The sequence below is a fragment of the Ischnura elegans genome, chromosome 8, assembly GCF_921293095.1.
Source record: "Ischnura elegans chromosome 8, ioIscEleg1.1, whole genome shotgun sequence".
NCBI classification, from domain to species: Eukaryota; Metazoa; Arthropoda; class Insecta; order Odonata; family Coenagrionidae; genus Ischnura; species Ischnura elegans.
The window spans coordinates 87,975,424-87,998,491 of record NC_060253.1 but is presented as its reverse complement, the minus strand read 5'-3'; the positions used below and the strand labels follow the sequence as shown (position 1 = coordinate 87,998,491).

Sequence of the window (23,068 nt, the reverse complement as noted above, 5' to 3'; positions counted from 1 at the left end):
ATAAATATGTATTCCATTTCCACTAATGAATAATCAGCATCCTTCATGCTAACATGGGCCGATCATTACCACACAAATCAGCTACTGCCAAAACTACTGCAAGATATATCAATTTTCAGAGATAATGCATAGCAATGAAAAAACATCTACATCCAACTCTTGCCCCTCTTAAGAATTAAAGTCAACTAGAGAATTGTTACAAAATAGTAACTCAAAAATATTTAAAACCTGGCTGTACTCATTTACCGATGAAATAAGAACATCATGGACAGAAAATAGTTTTTCACGACTTTAATGACAAATGAATGGATGTACATAAAATGATAGAGTGAGAACAATAACGAAGCAGCAATCAGGTAAATCAACTAGGGACAATGCGGCAGGCATATTTTTCACAATATTTTCTTCCAATCATACCAGTCTGGAAGGCTTGAACCATTGGCTTTGAAGTTACTTTGGCAATGAACCTGAGAAGAAATAAAATTACAAATAATATTAGACAATTAGCTATTTTATGAATTCCTAAAATTAACCTCTAAAATTCATTTTGTTCTACTTACGGCATGACAGTCTTAGAAATCTGTAATTTCCCAGTCTGGTGACCAAGTTCACAGCAGGCTCTTTCCAGGCATTCCTGCTTCCGGATTGACTCAAGGACAGTGGTAGCAAGATCGTCAATTTGGGACTCGATCTCTCTCTTGCGCCTGGTCACTGCAGGCAGGGGTAGAAAATCACCAATTCTGGCCACAACGACAGTCTTGATGAATGAACCAACAATGTAAAGGACAGCTCCAATAATGCCCACAAGAATCATTGGCGGAAGAAGTTCCTTCTTGAAGAAAGACAGGGCTCCCAAAGGCTTGGCCATAATTTCCACAGAGTGAGCCCCATGGTGTTGCCCATGATTTTCGTGGCTTTGACTATCTTTATACATGTCCAATCCATCGCGAAACATGGGTTGAGTCAGAAGGGAATACAGGCTTGGGAGTGATTCCGTCACCTTCTCATTCTGCCCTGGTTCTTCTGCCTCGCTTTCAGTTTGTCCAGAAACCAAAACTGTGACAGCAAAGATGAGTACCACGGAAAAACCTGAAAATAAGACCAAGTTTTTGAGTATCCTCCAGTTTAGATAAAAATTTCCTGACATAACCATTCGATTCCACCGTATTTTATTCCAATATTAAAGTTGTTTAATAATGGGCCAGATTTGAAAGAATTACACCAAAAACTTTTAGGCAAATGCAGGGGCGCCAACTTATAAAAAATATTGGGGGGGCCCATATCCGAGGTCTTGCCCCGGGAAGAGATTAAATTCAAAGTGTGTCGCAGCACCGAAACACTATCATAATTCACTCCACCTGATTCAGTCAACCTGCTTCACCTTATAATTATTTGTTTTAACACATTGTTGAATTTATTTTAAAAGGTAACTATCGTCAAACATGGGAAATAAAAATTACCAATATATTTTTGTGATTTCAAAAAGCATAATATAGCTTCATTATTTTCTTGAAATATTGAGGGGGCTCCGCCCCCCCCAAACGAATCTTTGAGGGGGCTCGGGCCCCCTCAGGCCCCATGGAGTCGGCGCCACTGGGCAAATGTCACTGTTTACTAAAAAGACATAAACATTTTAAGTCTAATAATTTTATCGTCATTCAATTAAAATATAATTTTAATTTGAGTTTTGATGCCCTTAATATTCATTTATAAGTTGATGAATCAACTAACAATAACTCAAACAAGATGAGTTTCTTTCCCGGTAGCCCTTTTTTTGGCAGGTTTCAAAAATATATTTCATATGTTCAAAGAGTCAATCGCTACGTGCAGGAGTCAGAGAAGGGTTTTTTGCATATTCTGGAGACAATAGACAATAATATCCAAGATAAACCCGAGTAAGAGGTGCAATAACTTCCGAACGTGTGAACGGATTTCAGCGAAATGAATCACACCGACAAGTTTCCATATTTATACATTGATTAAAATATTTTTTTCATTTTCATTGCGATGCATTTAATTTGATTTTCAGAATGAGACGGATTTTAGAGCGGCACAAATGATTTATTTATTAGCGCTTAGCATTCCGACGGGTTTAGAGATTTTATCTCGCGATTTTAGAGTAAAAAAGTAAAATTTATTGATATTCTTCTTAAAAGTATTTTTTCTTTGTAAAAATTAAATTAATCGTAAAAATTTAAACTTCCGTTATCCTCATAACGCTTTCTGCATAGAAATTTACGTTTAGCCGCTCAGTAAGCCAAAACGCGTACATTACATATAATTTGAAGTCATCGTTATCCCATCAAATCAACATTTAGCGGACATTACAGCCTGTCTCTGACTCCCTTAGGAATGCTGTATATATCCAACTTAGTCCCCCGAGCCGCTAGCGTTATTTACATAATTTAATCCATCCGTATTAGTTAGCCATCGCCCGATTACAACATTAAATTCTGAGCATGGAACTATTTTAATTATGATAATTACTAATAATTGATGGAATAATTTTTTTTTAATTCTGGATACGAAACGAAACAACGAGTTTAAAAGGGAAATTAAACAGTAGAGGAATTCAATGAAAAGAAAGATAAACACGATAAATTGAGTTACTTGTATATATTACGCAACATTTCGAATGTCACGGAAATATGATAGATTAGAAGTATGAAAGCAGAAAAAAGAATGACGAAGGAATGAAATTCCCTGATGTCCTGGAGCGGATCGAGGACGTTATTTTAGGGAGGGGGACGGTTCATCACTATCCTTGGCGCCTTGATGGTATGCAACACATCTCAGCGATAATACATCTGCGGTCTCCCTACGGTAGTATTAACTGAAAATGTTTCAACTGATTGAGCGTTCAATTAAAATTTCGCACTTATTCAATAAAAAAAATTAATTGAAAAACTATAAGTAGAAAAAAAATCCAATTAAAATAGTTTTACGATTGAAAATAGATACTCATCTGGTTTGGTAAACTTCTATGGTAATTAATCGTAGAGGGCGTAACTTGGTGGAAATCCATAATATCACGAATACAACTGTTATAGCAAAGTTCTTGATCCTTGTATTCGTGATTCTATGGTAAGATATACTTAAAAACTCAATTTCATTAATCCCTAATTTTACATGAATAATTTAAGTAAGTAGAATTTACAGTTGAAATTTTATTTGAAGGAGTGATAGACAAACTCTAATAGTGCTTTACCACATCTTTCAACAGTTCTGACAATCTTTAGTAGCTACCGAAAAGCTATAAAGTTTTTTTCAATGACTAACAGAACAACCACTATACTAGAGCCACATATTTCACCATTTCTAGCAATCTTGAATAGTCATCGTTAAGTAAAATGTTTGCCATGATTACCAAAACTACTTCACTAGAACCACTACTGAAAATTTCAATTGAATCGCTTGATTTTTTCCACTAGGGCTAATTTTCGTCGACAAGTTTCATAAAGATATTCACCATTTATTTTTGCACTTTATTTTTGAGCTTGTGAAATAAAAGCTTTTAATGGAGAGCCACCTCATTCTTATTGTTAGATCATTTTTTTTCAACTTTTCAGAAATCACAGGGGGCCGCATTATTAATAATAGAACATTTCATGCAGAAATAAGAAGGGCTCATGTGCCTCTCGACTAATTAGTTACTTATAAGGGCGAAAAAACTAACAAATATTTTGGAGAGCTCACTATATGCTGTCGCTGTAATTTCCCAGCATGAAATTGAAGCTATAAATCCAAAATATCCTATGCAGAAGTTTAACAAGTTGACAATAAGGGATATTGAATTATTTTTCAACATGAAATACTGCGTTAAATGCCAGATCTCGAAAATGGAGGTTCGATTTACTTTAAATGAAAAGAAAAAATCATACATTACCCATGAGTGACGGAGTGATATCAAATAGGGTTAATTATATTTATGAAATACCGCGGGGGGTCGTGAATTATCTTGACTTGCTAACAATTTCCACCTTTCCTATCACGTATACTTGGAACGTAATTACGGAACTCAAATAACAGCATGATACATAATTTTTTCATCAGTGGCATTGGCAGGTTATTCTCATTGTTACAAATGTGGAAATCATCTATTAACACCTGCTTAAAAAAAAAGAACGCCATGAAGATTGAAAGCTGGCTCGAAGTGGTCAAGTGGAAAGAAATGGTACTCACCGCTAGTAAATTGTTAGCTAGGTAAACAAAAACTATTATCTTGATTTGAGGTGGGTACGAGGTATGCAACCACCAAATTTTACTTTTTCAGAATGATTGAAAGTCGAATATTCATGAAAGCACGTGCGACCTCGAGGCCGATGAAGAAGATGTCGAGGAAATAAATAACCGACACTCTTATGCTCCTATTCAATGAATTTGAAGTAGCAATTCGAAAATCATGTAGGTAACAACTATAAATTTACTTATGATTTTGTATTGACTATAAAACGGAAGTGATATTGATAAGTAGAATTTTAACTACATATACATTTGAGGGGAATAAACTAAAAATATTAAAAGGCGACAATATTCACATATATAAGAGAAAAACGAATACTTAGGATAGCTTCACGAAAGAAATAATTAGTGATAAATATGCAGTAGGGACATAGGCGGATCTAGGGGGACGAGCACGTACCCCCCACCCCCAGACCCTTAAAAAATATGCAAGATTTTTAATACGGTCCCATTATCATTGCGTTCGTTTTCTATAAAGGGGTAAGCCCCTCCAGAACAAATTCCTGGATAAGGCCTTGCTTGTGCCCCCCAGAAAGAAATCCTGGATCCGCCCCTGTGTAGGGATAATACATTCAAACTCGCGAATGCAGGGTTTGCTGATGCAGCATTAAAAGAAGAAAAGAAAGAAAACAACCTCTCCAAATTAATGGCATCAGCCTCATTTCTAGTTTCCGCCAACGATTAGTTTTTTTCATTGACAGAAAATATTTTCGCTATTAGCAAGAGAAAAAAATGAGGCTGATACCGTAAAATAAACGGTGAATCCAAAAAATATTTGGAGCAATTCAGTGATAGAGATACCATTGGTAATTTTTAGAGTGAGCAAATGTTTATTGCCTTATCACAAGAAATAATTGCCTGACATGCTCTTTGGATCAAAATTAGCTAGGTTACGAAATTCCAGAGGTGAATAACGCAACTAATGAAGAACCAATCGTTATATCCCGACATGCTCATTAGGCAGAATAAGTAAGATCACAAATACTATCGGAAGGAAACATGACATTGAACAGATACTATACGAGCGATTATTATTGTTCCCTAAGTCAAGTGACTTCAATAAATCTGACCCACCCGGAGGGTACCATGTAAAGGGTTTACATGGTTAAAGAACCACTAATGTTAACATAATAATTCCCATGTAAAAATTATAACAAAAAACCTCTATCTATGAATCGAAATCAACATGATTATATTTTTCTCGAGGTTTTAAAAACAAAAATATGCTTTTTTAAGATTAATAGGAAAAGGAACGCACGCCAACGCGCCAATAGGGAAAAACTAATGAAAAGAAATCATATCAAAGGTTAGTGATAATTTAGATATGAACTATTATATATCATTATACTGAAAATAATTTATTTCTAGACAGAAAAAAAACGAGAATATTAGAAGAATTATCGTTACTGTTCAGGGAATCCACTTATTTCCAAGCCTGGACGTTGTGCAACACCTTCAAATAAAGCGGGGTTTGGAAAAATATGCCTCGGAATATTAATACAGGTGAAAGGCACCATACACTTAACTAGTGGCATTGAGATTAACACCGAAAAACCATGCTCATTATTTTACTTTTCTATTTTCTCACGAGCGGGGAGACACGAGCCACGATGCGTGAGAAAGGTTTGCGGTAGTGAAAGGGATAAGGGGTGGCGGGTGAGGCAATTAGAGGCGACAAGGCCTTTGGAGACCACGGTCTAGCAATGCAACTCCACATTGAAGACAGTTCTCAAATCATCAGGGTAGAATACAGAAGTAAATAGGCATTTGAGACGGGAAACAGAAACATATTCAACTACGAGCAGTGGGGTAGCAAATAATTTCGTTCGGGGGGGATTTTTGAAAACACGGTACTAAATAGAAAGTTTTAAACTAATTGTAACACTTTCTGTAATCGAAAAAACTTCACTTGTCAAAGAAATTTTCTGTAAAAGCATCATTTTTCAATATTATCTTTTCTTTTATGAAGGAAGTGTCGAGCAAAAGACTATCCGTTCAAGGGCGTACCCAGGATCAAAACTAGGAAAGGGGGGGGGGTGCAAGCCATGGTTGTTCAACTTGTAGGTAAGATCAAAGCATGGACAAGGTGAATGACATCAAAATTTTAAGGAAACTGTGACAGCTCTTTATTAGATTTTAAAATTATTTGGTTGAAAAAATATTGTTTTCCTTAGAGACATTTGCGATTTTTGCTTCTAGGAGGGGGGGCAGCTGCCCCCTCCTCCCCCTCGCTGGGCACGCCCATTTATCCGTTTAGAAAAGACTGGTCATACCATGCGCTGTAACAGCTAGGCGAGTCATTATTTCAAACTTTTGAAGAAGCCTAAAATTTTTCTGCCATTACACAAAGTATGTTCGGTAATTACTTAATTAAAGAAAAGTGAAAAGACAACTGACTCTACAATATAACATTTTAGCATCAATCTCCAAGTATTTGTCGTCATTTTCTTATATTTCATCGATCGATTCACTAAATGCTGATATGAGAAATAAATATATCCAAAGAAAGGGCAATCAAACTAAGCTTAGATCCCGGTGTGAAAAGGAGAACTTGCTATACGGTTAAAGTCATAAACTTTTAAATTCTCACTTTTGACAGAGACATAAATTTTTCGCTGTGAAAATGTTTGAAAATTCCTAAAATACTGAGATCTGAAATAAGCGACCAGGCAACTGCATATATATTACAAGATTTGAGAATCAATTTTAAAGGACTTCAAGTCAGTTCACGAAAATTTAGCGACAGATTCACTAATTTTGAATCTAAGAGAAATATGTATCCAAAGAATTGATTCATTCATTTACTAAGTTAGCTCCCTCATATAAAAAGAGATTTCAAAATGGAAAGATTTGTAAATATACATCAGACCGGAACACCGACAAAAAAGCCGATGGACGAATTTGACCGAATGAAATAAAAGGTAGTTGCACTTTCCTCAGTTATTTTAATGCATGCGACGCGTTTCAGCTCACGGAGTCGTCATCTAGTACAAGGCTCTGTGAGCCGAAACGCTTCGTACATATTAAAATAATTGCGGAGAAGTACAACTCCTTATTATTTTAAAACGTCAAACTTCCCCTACATTACGCCTGAATCAGTAGATTTTATCGAATATGACCGATGCATGAAAGAGGGATGAAGTAGCTAGGCATAAAGATAAAGAGAGTGACTTACCCTTCATCGTAGAGGATGCGTTCTGCAGAAGGAATCAGCACAAAGGATTGTTGTCACACGGTTTCTTCGCCGAAATGCTGATAGCTCTTCTCTAGATGAGTTGAGGATCACAGAGGATTGTTCACTGACAAGAAGTGCGAGGTGAAGTACAATATATAGTGAGTGAACCAAGAGGTACCAGAGATGGGAAAATCCTCACCTTCAAGAGTAGCCCTTAATCGTTCCTCGAAACGTTAACGCAGGCAATTAACTAATCGGCGGCGGTAACGAGTTAAGTCGTTCGGATAATGACTCAACTTGGCTTTCTAATTAAATAGCCAGATGAAATCTTAATGCTTAAGCGATGGGCACAGTCAGAATGCAATTCGCAATGATTTTGTGTGAGTGAACGTTTCCAAATTGAAACAATTTCCGAATTCTCGATTGATGACCATTTTCTGGCGCCGCTTATGCCATTTGATCATATCCAAAGAGGAATTTCATTATATAATGGAAATAAAATCGAAGCAAAGCATAAAGGTTTTATCAGGAGGAAATTTCTGAATTGCGCCATGAAAGGAATCATTTTAAGAAAGTTTAAAAAAAAACGATGGAAAATATCATTTCAATTTATTGTGATGCAAACCATTGGGAAACATTGCATTTCAACGCAATATTTTAGGACTTAAGCTATCCAGAAAACTCAACCTAATTTGCCTATGATTTCATCTGAAGAAATTATTAGCCAACATAAAGGCATGTGCGGTAAAACTAGCTACAAAAGTATAAAATGTTCAACTTGATGCAAATAATTCGAAGGACCATTTTGGGGTTTGTGCATGAAAATCAAACCATTATCGCACTAATTTCACACCGCCGTTTGAGATTGAGTTCCACTTGTTACTTTCATAAAAGCACAAGCATAGGAATAATTATTGCGTGTAGTTGACATCTCAGAATAGCCTAGCCCTACTTTTCTAAGATCAAAATTTTGTGATAATATTTTTGAGTAAAAAATAAAATCTTAACCGCTATTTTAAGGCGAAATTACTTTGAAATATTCCAGTTATGTTCTATAGAACCCATTTTTCCCTCGAGGGGTTTTTCATGGCCTCGAAATGCAATCTGAAACTGCACCATGCTGAACAGAGTATTTCTGGTATTTCCACTAGACTAGAGATCGATGCGCACGCACATCGATTGATCGATCGATACGCGCGTGGATTGGGTCTGATAAGTATCCATAGATTAGCCATTCAAACAATAATAACAAGATGTTTTAACATTATCAGTAGCATTCAAGAGCAAAAAAATGACTTAAAAAGTTCCATTAAAACATAAATCGCATGATGTAGATGCTATCGCCTAACAATAAAAAAATGACGTAACGTGAAATTGACTAAAATGTAGTGCTCATGAATCTTACCAGACTATATTTTCGGAAAAAGTAGAAATATATAGTATTGCGAGCCACCATCAAGTTTTGGTGGGATTCTCTTACCTGCAAATCTTTGCTTCGAAGAGATTTTTAAATCCTTTGGTAAAAATGAGGAAAACATTTTGCAAAGCTATCTTTTCATAGGAGATGCACAAGTTCATTACCAATTTTGAAAAGTAGTTCCGAAGATTGGGTCAGTAGGTATTGGTATTGATTGCCAAGTACTTTCTGATTCGAAATGGTGCCGATTTCGTGAAAACTGATTCGCCAAGCAGAAGTATTAATTAAGAGTGACTGATTGTGAGTAAAATGCCATTCGTGATTCTACTTCGCAAAGAGATTAGCTTAAAAATCTTCATCTCAGATTGTCATTGCTAAATTAGTTAGCAACGTTTATTAACTTTAAAAATGAGAAAAAATTATCTGAAACTAAGCCAACAGACCCTCGTATTTACGTAGTTGCCTACCTAAAAGTTAACGAATACAATAAACTGAAGTTATTTTTGAATCGGTTACTGTAAATATTGGTAAATGAAAGTTAACCTTTAAAACAAATTCGATTCAATTAAATATTTAACCACATTTTTAACAATCAATTTTCACCGTTAGATAATCCCAACTATGAACAAAAGACTATGTATTTTATTACCATAAGAGCTCGGTTAATTTTTTTCTAACATGGCATCAACCACAAATATTGTCATTTTTACAATACGATCAAGGTTTTCATAGTTAACCATAAAATAACCCTTGAAAAAGATCAAAAATTTCATACAAAAACATAAAAAAAATCTTCGAATTCACTATCAAATGTGATAATTATCTAATTTTCATTTCACAGGACTGAACGGGACATTTCAGTCCCGTGAAATGAAAATCCAGTTTACAAAAGCATACACTTGCGTTACACTGGATAATATGTATGCTCAATTTATAAATCAAGATGAATCACTTTTAAAAAATGATATTTTTGCGATATTTATCATTATTTTAATCAATCATTTGTTCGGAAATAGTCAATGGATGGATATTTTTCATATACCATACCATCCTCACACGTCAATATTTTTCCTCTAATGCGGCTCCTGAATAACCTAACCGCCATTTGTTTCCCTAAATTCAATATAAAACTAAGAAAAATCTTTTAATTCAACTCATACTCGTTCACTTACTCAGTGATTAAACCCGAAGGTTGGTTTGGATTGATGAGGGTAGAGCTCAACCCAAACTTAGCCACAGGTATTTAAATATCACACATTTAAAGTAGGTGTGCCAGTTCCTTTCCTTGGTGTACTTCACACTTCGGAAATGATAAACCTTGTGTACATTGACGAAAAATATGGAATATAATACAAGATAGCATCAACTATTTTTCGCTCACCGAACAGTAACTGGATCCAATCAAAATTAAACAATATTTAAATAAATCATGCCACCTTTCGTCATTAGGGACGAATTGCTTGGAATTTCAGAGTTTTAACTAAAGAAGCTAGCGGAAATTTTTTTATCTCAAAATCCATTTTTGTTTCTACTGGCGATATTATAGAATGTATTTCACTTCTATAATACCTCTGTTCTTTCGAGTACGTCAAATTATTATCACCCTAACAACTTGTACTACCTGTAATAATTTACGTTCAAGATTTGCTCACTTAGAAAATACCCTCGAAAAACTAACGCATACTTCATAGTATTTATTTCAATGAGTATTCTCCAAATACTCGTGATCTCCCAGGGACGGTAAAAATGCCATCCAAATAAAAATCATCATCATTCATCATCATTAGTCAACGATCCTAAGATTGGTTTGACGCAGCTCTCCATTTCTCTCTCCTATCCGCTAACCTTTTTATAGCGACGTATTTCTAAAAATAACAAATAAAACTTAGGAAGGAAAACCTGATTTGCCTACTGACCATTCACTTGCTAATTAGAATTTCCGATTCTAATTTATGCATGTAACTGATTTTTCGCCAGTGAAATGAAAAAAAAACCTAAAACAATTGAAAAGGTGGAATCGATCATAGCATTTCTTGTTATTGACAATTTTTTCTCATCACGTTTTGGTGGACAATCAGCAGAGCAGGTGAACCTGTTGCAGTCATTCGGTTATTAATCATACCAGGTAACTAATCTCAACACATATGATGAGAATACGAAAGTCATAGCTGTAAACCAATAAATATTTTTATTTTCGGTTCAAAATTTGCAAATCCCGGCTGATAACAGTTCTATAAGAAGAACGGGAAATGTCTAGGGGAGAAGATCACGCTTCTTGACCAGGAAGGGAAGAAATGTCTTCGATATGGGGGAGACACGAATATTCACTCGCCGCAACGTATTTTTACTCCATCTAATTGATAAAAGATTAATTGATTGATTCATTGATAAAAGATATGATTGAGTTATAAACTTTGGACGCCAAAATTATCAAATTAGTAAATCTCACTAAAATACATTTCCTGGGAAATATTATTGATAGCGACCGCGCACTTTTGACAGGGGCCTTCATTTATTTAAATGGAAACACCCTAAATTATCACGGGAGGTGAACAACTTGAGTGCATTTGGTTTGTATTCAGCTAATTGCAATTCATTGATGGAGGGAGACAAAATCAAATTATTAAGGCGACGGTGAACTGAAGGAATCCATTAATTTCAGCGTCATTGCGGGGATTTACGGAATAAGTAATTTCTTACAATGATGATATAGAAGTGCAGCGGAATGAGAAAAGTTGGACAGTCTCGCCAAAGAGTTCGGGCCAAGAGACATTAGCAGATAAGATCGGAGGGAAGTGAGTCTTAACGAAAGGCTCGAGAGACTGTCTTGTCACCTCACCCTCATCCCTTACATAGAGTTGGAGAGGAATTGAGGGGAGGATTGACGGAGGGTATGCTGCTCCGTTACATTGAAATCGTCAGCAGTCATTAACCTGCATGAACTTAGTTTGCATCAGTCCTCCAGCACAATCCCTTTTCAAGTGGCTTTGTTCAGACCTCCCTCGAAAGCCTGATTTATTTGGTCTCCCTTTATGAAATTCGAATGAATGAACAAGTATGCACATTCAGAAACACAATTATGCGGATTAAGAAATTAACCCTTTCTAACCCATAGCTGCTTCTGGGAGAAGTCAAATTTCAAGACTTTTCATCTTAAAAACGTGAAAATTTTTCAATCATAATTATCGTGGTAGACAACTATTTCGTTGTTAAAATTTCCACCACAAAATAATGCGTAGACAACTATTTCGTTGTTAAAATTTCCACCACAAAATAATGCGTAGTTTATATTTTTCCTAAATGGGGCTGAAAATTTATATATTTTTGATGTTGCTTAGAAGCAACACTGGGCTATAAAGGGTTAACAAGAATGTTGGTTTTAAAATAAAAAGTATTTATTCGGCTGCATTAATGCCGTCGCTTTCAAATTAGCCCTCAATATTAGACATTATGCACTCGCGACAGCGCTTCTTCCTATCCTCGAAACACCTCTCAAACTAGGTCTTTGGGATAGCTAATGAAGATACACTTTTGTATGTTCCACAAGAGTTTTAATACCGACCCAGGTTTCGACAGTACACTATGTCATTATCAAGGTTTGATAGATGAAATTGATTGATACAAATACCTTGATAATTACATAGTGTACTGTCGAAACCTGGGTCGGTATTAAAACTCTTGTGGAACACACAAAAGTGTATCTTCATTATTTTTCCTGTCACCAAGTTCCACCATGTATCGCCTTCCAGCCTTAAGTTGATCTTTGGGATAGCCTTCAGCTCTGTCAGCGATTTCTTTTAACGTGATCTATGCTTGTAAAACGACGGCCCTTTAAGGTATTTTTGGAAATATGAAAAAGTCATGCTAAGTCATGCCTGGCAAATATAGAGGGCGGGGCATCGTTTTTGGCCAAAAATTCACGAAAAAGAAATGAAGTGTGAGCCAAAAGTCGCCGATCTCATAAAAACACGCCTAACCTTAGCGACTGTCACAAACAAAGTAAACAATAAATACTGTTGAAATTTTTATCGCACTTCAGGGGCATGTATAGCAATGTAATAATAACATTGTGACAGCTGGAATCTCCAAACTCGCGAGAAATTTAAAAATTAACTTCCCGCTTTTTTTCCGAACACACCAATTAGCGAATGAAAAGGGATCGGTTTTGTGCGGTGGCTAGAGCGCTGGCCTTTCACCCCTAGGTATCGGGCTCAAATACCGGGGGTGTCGGAGATTTATCAGGGACTGCCCGATCACTTCTTGAGGGCTTCGCACAGGGCACCATGGTACTACTAATGCAAGGTAGGTCGTTCCCGTGACCAAAATAAGACCCCTTCTGCGCATGGCGTAACTGGAGGGCAATTCGGGCAAAAGGTAAAAAATATACACATATTAACAAGTACTTATGAGCGAATTGAGTATACGCACTAAAGTTACGAATCATAGCTCATATAATTTAGTTTCTAACAACGTCAGAATAGTGCCAGCGCACACATGTACAATCCGAGGTACCGCAATACGATATATATTTTATACGCTAAAGCGGCTTTATGTTTACTTATATAAGCAATCCTAATTAACTATGAAAATAAACTACCCACTGCGATGTGGCCGATTATTTAAGGCGAATATATTAGAACCGGAGATGTTGAAAGTTTATCTTTTTGCGTTGATTGTTGATCATTATTAATGGGTTATAATTCGGCTAATGGAAACAAATACTTTAAGCAGTATGAAACAGTTTTATTAGAGTATACATGCAAATAGCTGATTGCTAAGAAGTACGTATTTGAGATTCATTGTGCTTCTGATTTGCGGGTGATTTCAGTAGATATCTCTTGTAGCAAAGAGTTTACTAACTTTATAACCTCCGTTTTTTAAGTATTTATAACTCATTAAAAGTACTGTGGTAGATTAATTACGAATTATACAAGAGCTGATATATTTTTAGAATAAATCCATCCTACGTCCCTAAAACTGTATCACTGTGCTTTGAAGCACCAAGATACTATACCTACTTCGCATCAGTGGAAAACCTGCGCGGGAAACGCTGCATTTATGGAAACGGAAGAAAGACGAAAGGGTTACGAATACATAATCATGAAAACGACTGCGCCAAGTCAATATTTTCTGTGAGTCAATCACCAAAGTCTCGCATGTTGAATCGATCTCAAACCGAGCGCTTGTATTTACGCCACGCGTCGCATTTAAATTGCTAAGATTCAAGAGCGATGAACTGTGAAGCAAGCATGCTCTCGTCCTTCTTTCTCGTAGCACTAATGACCCAGATCAACACACAAATATCCATAATGTTTTCCTAAGCTAACGTAAAAATAATATAAGGGATGGGATCCTTGATTTTAGTTCACTCAGATTTTGTTTTGGCGCTTGGCTACCGATCAGAGTGCCCTGAGTTCAAATTCCAGGTGAAGCCTGTGAAACAAATATCATCGAATTGGATGGTGGCCCACAGAAAGAGCTGCCCCCCACCCCTCTACCCTGAATGTGTGCTGCCTAATTCTGTAGCTTAATCTGGGATGAACTCTACCTGGGTGAATGAAGTCTTCGGACACGCCAATGCAAAAATGCTTGAAAAAACGAGGTGGCCCAGGGAAAAGAACTGGTCCCTCTATCCTGAACTTGTGGCTGTTGCTGTTTTCTTCAATGTTGGATTGCAATCAATTAAAAAGAGGCTAACCACTGAATTGCAGATATGTTTTTAAAAAATCCTAAATACTCCTCCTTTAGTGTGTAAAAATGACTTTCCCGAATCAGATGGATTTTTGACGAGTTCACTTTGTGGAAATTCATTGCAATAAGATACAAACGGCTGTAGTAATTTTCCATGCAATTTTATTCACTCAACCGATTTCAACTTTTGCACGTCATTATCAATGATTGATATCAATATTATCATTATCAATATTATTATTTATTTCATCATTATTATTATTATCATCATCATTATTATCAATATATCATTATCAATATAAAATTATGTGTTTTTATTTACAAAGTCTAAGCGTCATTATCAAGAACTCTTGATAATGTCGCGTAAAAAACCGATTGAGTGAATAAAATAATGTGAAAAATTACTACAGATTCTTGACTTTCATGGAGATTCGATGCAATTTAATGTAAAGTAATGGTGTAACATTCAATCTTACATTAAGTTGATGCGATTTTATCGAACTACGAACGAAGTGCCAAAGTTTCTTTCTGGACAAAGACATAAAATCCGACCTGTCCGTGAAAATTACACGTGGTTGGCAACCCTAATACCAAAACATCTCAGTACCACCACTGCAATGGCCAAAAAACCCTTGAAAAGTTCCTTTCCAACAGGTTTTTGAGATTCCTTGATTCTCCCATTCTCCAAAGAGACAGCCACAAAATTTATTAGAATAATTCACCCATTTCAACAAACTGGATCACGATAGTAATCTGTAGTATCCCACCGTGGACGTGCTATTTTCTTCTCGTTTCCCAGCGGATAACAATATAATTTGTTCATTTGACTAATTTTGTTGTTACAGTATATATTGGCCCTTCATGCTTTTTTGAGTATTTACATTACTTTGAATGCAGTTGGAAAGAATACTGTCTTGCTTAAAAGTAGGTAAAAAAAATATTGCAAACAGTTATTATTTGGCGACAATGTTAGTATCTCTGACGGGAAAAGATCACTATGGTAAACCTGTGTCAGTAAAAGCTGTGGGCAACAGGTCCAATCGATAATGAACTTGTTCGTAAATTGTCTGCTTTGATCATTGTAAGTGAACAGTGACGGATCTATAGGGGGAGATCTAAATGGGGCTATAGCCCCCTATCCAATTTACACTAGATAGAATGGTTATTTTTTCCGGCCCCCCACTACTGCTGGAATTTTAACCCCCACTTAGTCCCCCCTTGTCCCGATGCTTGATCCGCCAGTGTAAGTGAATTTCCTTCCCTATGAAGAATACAAAAACATGATTTGACGAAACGGGGGGCACACCAGAGATCCTGTCCATTTTGAAGTCTTAAGGGAGCCACGAGATAGCGTTTGCATTTTCTCCACCTTCCTATAAATAGAGACAACCAAGCAAACCCTCATTAGGCTTATCCCACTGAAACCGCCGTTACACGGATTTCCAGTCGAGAGATATTTCTCATTTCTTTCCCTTCCCTTTTACGGTAACAAGACTTGGGTTGCCTCAATTTCCAAGGGACGATGGTCTTCTTGAGCGGCTCTCCGAAATAAGGTATTCAAATAATTTTTTTTCAGAAACAATAAAAATAATTCAAATGAAACTTGGAAGACGATGCGTAAAATTATACTTAGGCTCCTGTTTATTAAGGTGGCACATATTCCTTCTTAGAACAAAAACTAATCATTACCACTAAATTACACGTAAAAGTTATCATTTAATTACTTGGAAAGAACAATTACATCATTTATTTTATGAAAATACTGCGAATCATGAGCCAAGCGGAGTACGAAGCAGAGGTGGGGGGGCGGAAAACAGTTCTATCACAAAAAAAATTAATTTATATGAATGTGCACGAATCAGCACTAATTTATAAAAGTAAAAACAATTGAATCTCATAAACAAGAGCCATCTTTATTTTATTTTTTATTTATTGAAATAATATATAATTTTATATATAGCTTCTTAAAGGCGGATCCAGGATTTTTTTCTGATGGGGATGGGGTGGCTGACAGGCTTACGGTCGGTTGAGATTGAAAAAAACGTACAACATTTACTGTACGAAATCTTCTCTATATATCTATATGAAAGCTATTAATATGATATTAAATGATTCAGGCTTATAAATTCAAAAAACGAAACGAGCGTAATGAAAACCGAATGAAAAATCTATTTGTTTTTAAGCGTCTGGGGAGGGGACACGTGACCCTCCCTTAAATCGCCTAGATGCAGCTTCACATTCTAGCTTACATACAGGTCACCCATTCTCACAAATATATTGAGGTAAAGAATATTAACTGGCAGATGGACATCTGCCGGATTTGTTCAGTGCAGAGCACAGCTAAACAAAACAATCTTTATGTACCCGCAAAGCAACGATAGCGTAGACTCGGCGCCAGCCAGCGCCGCCATGCCATAATCGGTCTGTAATATCATAGCCACCTATGTGGTAATATCCGGTGAGCACGCAAATCCATTAATGAATAAATGGATGTTCTTGCTGAAACCCCAGATGCAAAGGACTCATTGCGCTCCTTTAGGGGGTAACTGAAATTTATTAAAAATGAACAATAACCGTGCTACTTCATTGCGAACATTCGCCACGGCTTCACGCTTCATTCTTCCACAGGATCTGGATAAAACCATTTTTCACCTTCGTTTTTAATTAAAAGCGGATAACAGACTTAAATCTGGTATCAAATTGAATTTGAGCGAGGGTCAGGGGTTCACCTTCAGGTCTCAAAATTTTCAGGCCTTATTTTTGATCAGTCTCACATTTTTTGTTCATTGGGCCAGATGGATAAGAAAGAATATATAATCCCGATCCGCCCTACTATTCAGATGAAGGACTACCGGGAGATGTGGGGATGTGGAAAAGAATAAATAAATTTTGAAATTTTAGTCCTTACCTCTTGAGATTGAATTGAATCTTACCAGATTGATCTCATCTGATTTCAATCATTATTTTGTTTACTCAAGACGGTGCTTGCTATGCTTTTAAATGAGACATCATCGAAATCAAGTTGACTGCTCAATGTAGGTATTCTGACTGTAAAAATCTGAGAGTTTCGGAACTTGAGGGCGCCTAAGTTTTCCAGGCTGGAGGGCGCACCGGGATACGTCCAGGTGGCCAAGCACGGGCCTGGGTGTAATCATTAATTTTCAACTGTGGGAACGCTACGAACCTGTATGAAAAGCTCAATTGAATTAAGCTGCATCGCTATTTGTTAAAATTTGTCGTAAAATATTTATCACTGTATATTTTAATGCACATAATTCAATATCCGACATAAACTTTACGTATGAAATGTGTACTTATTAAACACCATTATAATGGAAATACCAAAAAGAGAACGTTCATTAATTCCCGATCCAATGAGCCAGTCATTGGAAGCGCGTGCAGGTATCAAACTCGACGTGCTGACTCATTCTTTTAAAGATACAAATTTTACACTTTCTTAACGGGAGGAAAAACGCCCCGAGTGCAATGACACGCGAGGGAAGCGACTGCGGCATTGGTTTTGTTCTTTCAATAAAATCGCCCCAGGTGTCCCAGCAAAAACATCACTAGTAAAGATATGAGCGAAACATGCATTTCATTCTTATTTTTAAGTCTCATTTTTCAAAGGCCCGCCAAGATAAGATGCCTCAATCGCATTATTTCTTTACACAGCCTAGCATAGAGCTCTGTCTCCTAGCATAGAGCTTCGGGGTGCATTATAATCGCTGTCAATAAAAACACTAGGGAGCCTGTAATTATTAGAAGTTACGGGGTCTCCAAAGAAGGGGAAAAGAGTATCCTGGAGAAATACAGTTCAAATTTTTAGAGAGGGGGATGGGTCTTCTGATTTTATATTGGAGTTAGGTCGTAAGTTTTGTGGTGATTAGTCGTTCATCCAGGAGGTTTGTCACCCATGCCTAATGATCCATGATTGGGATCAATATTTATCAATGCATAAGAATCAAATTCTAATTTATCATCCCAAGACACTTATGCGAAATAAAAATTACATCATCAACGCAGGGGTGTGTTAACATCCATGAATATGGCGCATACTCTACTGTAATTTAAAGGATTTTATTTCCTGTATTTGCCAACCTCAAGCCAAATTTCCCCAAATAATATTTCTTAACGGCGCGCTTAGCGTGATACATCCCTCTTGTGGGTGGCTCCGACTTTAGGGATCCAGAAGTCAGTAGAGACTAGCGAGAGGTCAAGGGGTTTAAACCCCTCCTCCTGAAATTCTTAAAGCTGCGCCGCTGCGCAATGCACCCCCTCCCCAGGTGAATCAGCCGAGAAATATTTCTGGCTATGGCCTTGCGTATGCATATATTTTCACATTTTTGTCGAACATGGGTACCGATCCCGGCAAATTAATTCATCTTTAATCAACCTTTGTCCCTATAGTCTCTCAATTCCTTTTCTCCTATTTTTCGTAGACTTGGAATTTTTACGCACAATTGTTTTGCGACAAGTGGCCCTTTGCGGCGTGGGACCACAAACCCAGAGCCAAACTGGAGGGGGGAGAGTGGCAATAATCTGGTGACCATATTATTCGCGAGCTTGAGTACTACTTTATCCGTACTATTTAATGTCTCGGTGCAAGAGTATTTTCTCACTTAAATCATTTTTTAAATTTTACATGGAAAATTTGGAGAGATTTCATACATCGAGTAATACTCAGATAATTATGGTGACATGAGCATATTTATGCGCCGACATCACTAAGGAGATGGGCACCCCAGGGTGAGCCGACAACAAAATTGGCAAATCTACCTTTTTCTTGCCTTGAACCATTGGAGTTTTCTCTATCCCCCACCTTATAGTGAATATTAATTTATAAAATCTCTCTAACTAGCAACGTTGAGTTGGATGGCGTGATGGGGAGTACTAGGTCCTACCCTAGAAAATCAGAATAGGGTGGTTTCGTTTTTTTTTTAATTGCCTAAATCGAACTATTCACAAGTACGTATTTCAAGTTTTTAGATTTTTAAATAACGATATCTATTTTTCGCGATTAAATGAAAAGTGAAAAATTTCAAGCGCGCGAAAACGCGACGGCTGAGTATGACTGCTGGGAAAAGCCCATGTGGCGTCATTATGGCTGCCGCCGTGTGAGGCCACCTTGGTGCGAGGCTATGAGCGCCGCGACGATGCAGGCTGCTAGCAGGTAGCGCTTGGCTTAAATAAGGATTATTAATATCCTATCAAACGAAGGAAATTTTCCGACCATATGCAATTTTAATAGGTGATTATTAAGAGACGTTTCCCTAAGCTCTGTGCCTCATGCATGCATTGGTAATTTCAGACGATGTAAAACTCCTGACCACTCGTATAGCATTTGAGCCCCTGTGACGTCACGTGGAGTGGCATCGCATGGGCGCCAATCTGGCCTTTTTCAAATGAGGTTAAAATTGACCATTAAAATTCGTCTAAACTGGTATTTCTGAAACCAAATAATTTGTATATTATGAATACACTAATGGTGGGTAACGAATCGCAATCAATGCCTTTCGTTTTCTTTGATGAAGGAAACTACCCTACTATCAACTCTCGCACGGTAATTTTAAATTCTTCAAAAATAATAAATAAAAGAAAATTTTTATGCTTGCGATAAATTTTGGAAAATAAGCTTTAATTTAAATGCCCTGGTAACCAGAGCGTAAATACGGCGAGTTTTACGGCTTTCTAAGGGATATTTGATAGATCTATAAGTAATACTGATCCAAATAAGTAAAATGGATTAAACTTGAAAATTTCTCTGAGCTCTGGGGGGCGTTTTATCCCCCAAAACCCCCCCTCGCTGCGCCACTGTGACCCGTATGTGTGATATGCTAGAGGAAACTACCTGAATGAAGGCAAAATTTTGAATGGTGAAAATTTTTGTTAATATCAGAATGACTGTGAAGTATCATAAAATCTTTATGAAAATTAATCTTTTTCTGTTCAAATCCATCTTGTCAAAAGAGACTGTGACGTACTTTCACTTGGTGGTGCATCCTATGTACTATGCACATGGCGCCCTATAATAAAAAAGACTATCTTTCAACCCAGGTTTTGGGAAACCACCCCATCTCTACCATCGGTGGTGCGTTCACCGAGGATGAGTATAAATGCCTGGGCAACAGACCGTTTGTTACTCGTGATTCCTTCAGTGTGGGGCTTGCGTATAAACAGTAACCTTGTGACATAAAATTAGTACAATTTTTTAAATGAATGGCCCTTACCGGCGCGGTATCACAGATCCGGTGCCAAATTGGAGGGGGGAAAGTGGAAATAATCTGGTAATAAACCATGTTATTCCGGAGCTTGAGTCATGTCTTATTGGTATTATTTCTTGTCTCAGAGCTATAGTTTATTCTCATTAAACCCATTTTTTCAATTATACATGGAAATTTGAGGGAGATTTGAAAAATACGTCGAATCACATGGAATACATCAGTCAATTACAATGGCATGATCACAATTAATGCGCCGCCATAACTGAGGATATAACCCCAAGGTAATCCGGCAACAAAATTGGCAATAAATTGATAACAAGCTAGAAAATGACGCACGCTGTAATCTCAGGCGCCAATGGCAACTAGTGCGAGGGGCTCCTCCAACACTACGGCGTTGCCACGGCGACTTCACGCAAACACCTTTTTTCCACCTAGCACCGTCACATGCACCCCTCTCGGATCACGGGGATAAGTCGGTGAAACGAGTGGAAACCTTACGGAGTCCTTTGAGCGTCTTCGTAGTAACGTTAGTTCGATACTGTAAATAACAATCAATATCGGTGATTGTTTAAAAAACCTACGAGATTTCGGAGGATCCTTATATCAGCAGATCCACTATTCACACTTACTGGGCGATCAATTTTGTAGTTCTTTGGACGGGCTGTTTTGGGAAGGGATTTCCCGTCCAGTTCCTGACGAGGCCAAGCAGGACCAGCGCGTTTTTTTATGCATGTACGCGGCGCTAAAACCGGTAGCCCTTGCGGCGAAAAGTGCATTTCTTTCAGATTTAAATGGACGAGAAAATAAAGGAGCAACCAGAGATTACTAGACGTGGGTAAGTAAATAGCAATTTTCATACCATGTATTTACGTTCCAGGCAAATAGAAAATACTGATAAAGGTCGCCGGAATAATTGAATTAATTGCTCACTTTTGAATGGAATTGGGTAACAAAAAGTCTATCAAAAACAGTTATAAGATTCAAATTACAATGAAGCGGTAAGAGAGAACTTACTCCGGTTTTAATTTAATAAATTCAGTTTTGAACTGAACACAAGACGGCAATAAATTTTCATTCGTTATCAACAACATATACTTCACAAATCAATGGTGTACTAATTAGATATTTTAGGTCCAAGCATCATTCAGGTCCCGTCCATCAGATTCGCATGCAAGGACGTACCCAGGATCAAAACTAGGGGGCAAGCCATGGTTGCTTAAGTTGTAGGTATGATTTAAGCATGGAAAAGGTGAATGAAATCAACATTTTAAGGAAACTGATAACAGCTCTTTAGCAGGTTTAAAATTATTTGCTAGAAAAAAAAAATTATTTTCCTTTAAGACATTTGCGATTTTGCTTCGGGGGGGGGGGGGGGGGGGCGGCTGCCCCGCGCTGGGTACGCCCATGTCCGCATGAATCAGCATCGGCAACTCATTTTTATAGGGGCACATGCCCTACTATGATGCATCCAAGAAATATTGGTAATGCAGGATAGGTACTGCAATTTTTTTGAGCGAATAGGGTCCTCAATTCCTTCTCCGGCACAAACTTAATGATTGCGTATGAGGTATCCTCTCAAAACTTTTGCTCGCAAAAATCAAAAATATTATTGATTGAGATTAAAAGGCGGCTATACTAATTATTTCGAAGTTTAATTACGTCAAAGACTCACCGAAAAGATAATTAGGCCCCACATTTTTCTTGTCGTCGATCCTTTCGAGGTTAAAGAAGCAACTTCGCCATCTGCGGGGCAAAGACATTCCTTGAGGCCTAATTGAAGTTCAACGATTGCAACTCCTTCTTAGGATACATAATTTTCACACGGTGGGTGGAAATCTCGGAAATCTGAGGGTGGAATTCTGCGACGTGATGAAAACATCGATGACAAGTCTCTTCAGTGATCAGCAATATAGCTAAACAAAAAAGAATCAACTATATAAGCAATGCTTCATCCAATAAATCGCTCGTAAACTGTAATGAACAAACCAGGCATTCAAATCAAGCAAGCACTGTCGGTAAAGATATATGAAGATCTTATTTCATGGTCGAGCACTACAAATTCACCACGGCCAGTTTTCATATCTATTCTACCCAGTAATTTCACTCGAAAGGAGTGGATATTGGATAAGAACTTTTTTCCGCACATTTAAGTAGCCACTAATTACATATAAAGAACACGAACTCACATGAAATTCGACGTCAGGCTTAAATAACCACCGATACGAGCAATAGATATTCGCGCTATTTTTGTTTATGTTCGATATTTCGACTCATACTGGCGATATTAATCGACTTTGTAGCCGCTAGGACGGACAACTGAAC

The 23,068-nt window shown here is 37.2% G+C and overlaps 1 protein-coding gene across 2 annotated transcripts; it reads right to left on the bottom strand.

Moving 5' to 3' along the window:
• Positions 1-276: 276 nt before the first annotated feature.
• LOC124163942 lies at positions 277-7,830 on the bottom strand. 2 transcript variants are annotated; one of them, XM_046541062.1, is made up of 3 exons: positions 7,418-7,830; positions 561-1,089; positions 277-467 (listed from the first exon to the last, which is right to left on the bottom strand). In XM_046541062.1, the coding sequence occupies exons 1-3, from the start codon at positions 7,422-7,424 to the stop codon at positions 362-364; spliced, it is 642 nt and encodes a 213-aa protein (XP_046397018.1). In that variant the 5' UTR covers positions 7,425-7,830; the 3' UTR covers positions 277-361. The 2 variants fall into 2 exon arrangements, with proteins under 2 accessions (XP_046397018.1, XP_046397017.1); XM_046541061.1 differs by lacking the exon at positions 7,418-7,830 and having other exon boundaries at positions 561-1,223.
• Between the last annotated feature and the right edge of the window lie 15,238 nt (positions 7,831-23,068).

What these genes read in the sequence shown, in the direction of transcription:
- LOC124163942 (XM_046541061.1), bottom strand. Translation starts at nt 1,153, where the DNA reads ATGGTTATGTCAGGAAATTTTTATCTAAACTGGAGGATACTCAAAAAC. An exon ending in ATTTCTAAGACTGTCATGCC is followed by an intron (nt 468 to 560) that starts GTAAGTAGAACA and finishes ATTTCTTCTCAG; the next exon opens with GTTCATTGCCAAAGTAACTT.